Source organism: Nelumbo lutea, chromosome 4, assembly GCF_056320005.1.
Source record: "Nelumbo lutea isolate HS-2025 chromosome 4, American lotus-T2T, whole genome shotgun sequence".
Taxonomy (NCBI): Eukaryota; Viridiplantae; Streptophyta; class Magnoliopsida; order Proteales; family Nelumbonaceae; genus Nelumbo; species Nelumbo lutea.
The window spans coordinates 86,760,401-86,763,569 of record NC_142687.1 but is presented as its reverse complement, the minus strand read 5'-3'; the positions used below and the strand labels follow the sequence as shown (position 1 = coordinate 86,763,569).

Below are 3,169 nucleotides of genomic sequence, written 5' to 3'. Positions count from 1 at the left end.
ATTGTAAACAATGCAGTCTGTACCTTATGTCAGAGAGAGGAGGAAAGCATACTGCATACTCTCTTCTTGTGTGACCATGCGAGGGCAACATGGTTTAGAAGCTCCCTGAATGTTGTTTGTTCAAATTTCGAGTCTTTTGGTTCTTTTGCAGAATGGTGGTCTTGGTGGTTGAGTCAGAACGGTTTGCTTATTGACTGTCATAATAATGGTTTTGAATTATCTATTATTATATTTAGAAGGCAAGAAATGGCTTCATGTTTGAAGATATCCAGCCTGATCCGTATGTCTCTTTGTTTCAGGTGAATAGGACAATGAGGGAGATGTGGAAAGCTTTTCATCAAGAATCAATCGATTCTTTCTCCGGTGATGCCCCAGCTGTAAAAACTTTTTGGTTTCTAGTTTAAACCCACTGTATTTTAAAGCTAGAACAGATGGGAGTTTTTGTTCCGCTGAATCCAGTGGATTAGGCTTTTGGATTGTTGATGTCTCTGGGTCTTTTTTGGTTGCTAAATGTGAAGGTTGTAGAGGTGTTTCTGCTGAATATGCTGAATTAGTAGCTATTTTGGAATGTTGCCCTACTGCTAAAGATCTGGGTTTAGTATAGAGAGTGATCCTCTTGATTTGGTTACTGTGTTAAATCAGAAATCTTCTGCTTGCTCTTCTGTAGTTTGGCCTACTCCCTCTCTGATATCTCTGTAACCTTCAGGTTTATTAGTAGGTCAATTAATGATGCAGCTCACAAACTGGCCTCTAAAGGAAGGTTGGGTTGGTGTTCTACTTGGAGGAGTCCCCCCCTCATGGCTGATTCCTCTCATTTCGGGTGAAGTTGGCTGCTTAGTGTCTGAAGTTTTAGAGCCTTCTTAGTTGGTTTAAAGTAGTTAGTTGTTTTGCTTTTCCGTTTACTTCTTTTTCTTGTTGTTATTTGTCTGTTGTATTTTTTTGTTCTTTCGCTACCTGCTGTTTGTTTTACCTACCAAAAAAACAAGGGAAAAAAAAATCGGTTCACCCTTGGTATTTGATGATATCCACCACACCCCTTCCCAAAGTTGGTGGTTGCAGGAACCCAATTGGCATCTATGCTGGAGCAAACTAGCTAACATACCAACTGGCCCACCCCTCAATTGGTAACTGCCTCTATCTTGAGGAGGTTTAGAAGTCTCCCCTTATGATATGATAAACATAGTTCATTGATAATTCTTACCATGCTCTTGAACATTAATCTTTCATATCTCATACTTCTTTTCTTCTTTTTCTTTTCTACAACCAGACAGAGACCTTACCAACTAACCAGTTGGCACCTTGCTGAGAGGAAACCTCATCATCACTCTTTCTTTATTTCTAATATTACAAACATCAGAAACTTACAAACTTCATCACAGCAATCACACACAAGACAGGGACAACAAAACTGCATCCATACACATTACCTCAATAGACCAAGACACATTTCCTTGACATGGCCTGAAACCAACTGATTTCTTTACCAATCCCTTTCATCCACCGGTTCCATTCTAATTGTCAGAAAGAGAAGTGGCATTTTTGAGCATGTCATAGGTGAAGGACCCAAATACAACGCGAGAAGCGCATGTGAAGTCTGGTAGAACAGGGCAAGGTATGATTGTCATGGCATCCTTGTCAACACACAAATAGATCTCAGAAACCTGAGATTCATCCCACATGTTCTTGCTACAACTAATTGCAGCAGTGGCTCCAATTTCTCTGTGGATGACTTCCTTGATTTTGGCCAAACTGTAGTCTGCATAGTCTGTGGAAATAATACCTGGACATACAGGGCCACATTGATAAGCTTAGAAAGCTCCTGCAACAGAACTGGGGTGACAAAAAATCTGCCAAATTGGATGATCACTGATCCAATTGGTCACTTTAAAAGAAGAACTCACCGTTTCTCTTAAAGATTGAGAGCATGTTGATCTTTGCTCGAAGATCCAACGCCTTCTCAAAGTAGTCATGCTCAGTGAGGCCAGAGCAAACACCATATGTTTTCCATGTGTTCATCCATGAGTAGCGACTATCAGTGCTTGGACATTTGATGGTAGGCCAATAAGCATATAAGTCATCCTTTAAGTCCAAAATCTGGGCAGAATCAAGCAGAAAATCATCACTTAAGATGGCAGATTTGTAGTTAAAAATTCTCTAGTGGTTCTTGTTTTTTTGGGTTCAATTCAACTAATGAGATGAACCTTTTTCACATAGAAATGTAAGACTAAAGAAATTGAAGTGATAAGAACCTCATCAAGGTAGAATGGGCTCATCCCACATTGTGTAAGAGCCTTGCCATCATTAGAGAAAGGAAAGAGGCCTTTCACAAAGAAGTCTAGTTCTGGTTCGCCTGTCTTGGGAAGGCAACAGCCTGCACTGGTTTGTTTGCAATATGAACCTGGCCACTGCAAATTTTTAGCATGTAACCCATGTTAGAGATCAAACCAAGGACAAAACAACTTGGCTAAAGAATTGGGAAATTAAGAGAGAGAGAGAGAGAGAGAGAGAGAGAGAGAGAGAGAACCATGAGGACAAGATAGTAGAAATCAAAGTGTTTAGTGGCAATGGTCTGCATGGCAGAAGTTGAGAAGATAAACAACAAGACCCCAAAAACAAAAGAGGCGTAAGAAGCCATATTCAACCTTTGATCAGAGATGTAGAAAACAAAATGCAGGGATTTGAAGAGGAGACTGATAAAAAGACACTCTCAAGAGACACACTTATATAGGAAAAACTTAGTCATCAGTGACGATAGCTGATTATTGAGGGAGGGTTACACAATAAAGCTCGTGGGAACCGTATAACAAACTCGCGTGGGTTATTCGACTCCAACGTTGGGGGACTACAATAACAAGTCAACAAAAGAGACCATGCTGTTCAAACTTTGAGACAAGGCCGCCACCTATGAAAGTTTTACTAATAGATACAATTGGATCAGATTATATATTGGACCGGATAAGGGTGGATTCATATTTTATCCAATTATAAACGGATTGAATTTGGACCTCCATTAGTAGAATTTAATTTGAATTTGGAACTAGCCAAAGGTCTGTCCATTTGGAAGGGTTTAAGTGTTAAGTTGAGGAGTTTAACAACATTGGGCACTACTGATTACAATAACAAGTCAACAAAAGACCATGTTTCTGAACATATATTTTTAAAATTTTTA

At 39.5% G+C, this 3,169-nt stretch overlaps 1 protein-coding gene across 1 annotated transcript; it reads right to left on the bottom strand.

Annotated features, from left to right (window-relative positions):
* Positions 1 to 1,208: 1,208 nt before the first annotated feature.
* Positions 1,209 to 2,830, bottom strand: LOC148861545 (extracellular ribonuclease LE-like). Its single transcript, XM_088941661.1, has 4 exons — positions 2,525 to 2,830; positions 2,250 to 2,405; positions 1,902 to 2,094; positions 1,209 to 1,780 (listed from the first exon to the last, which is right to left on the bottom strand). Exons 1-4 carry the CDS (start codon positions 2,633 to 2,635, stop codon positions 1,512 to 1,514), a joined length of 729 nt encoding a protein of 242 aa, XP_088797787.1. The 5' UTR covers positions 2,636 to 2,830; the 3' UTR covers positions 1,209 to 1,511.
* Between the last annotated feature and the right edge of the window lie 339 nt (positions 2,831 to 3,169).

Bases quoted from the DNA above. Each gene is read 5' to 3' on its own strand.
- LOC148861545 (XM_088941661.1), bottom strand. From the start codon at position 2,635: ATGGCTTCTTACGCCTCTTTTGTTTTTGGGGTCTTGTTGTTTATCTTC. The intron at 2,095-2,249 runs GTTCTTATCACT...GATTCTGCCCAG, and splicing joins GCCCATTCTACCTTGATGAG to ATTTTGGACTTAAAGGATGA. The intron at 1,781-1,901 runs GTGAGTTCTTCT...CTGTATGTCCAG, and splicing joins CTCAATCTTTAAGAGAAACG to GTATTATTTCCACAGACTAT.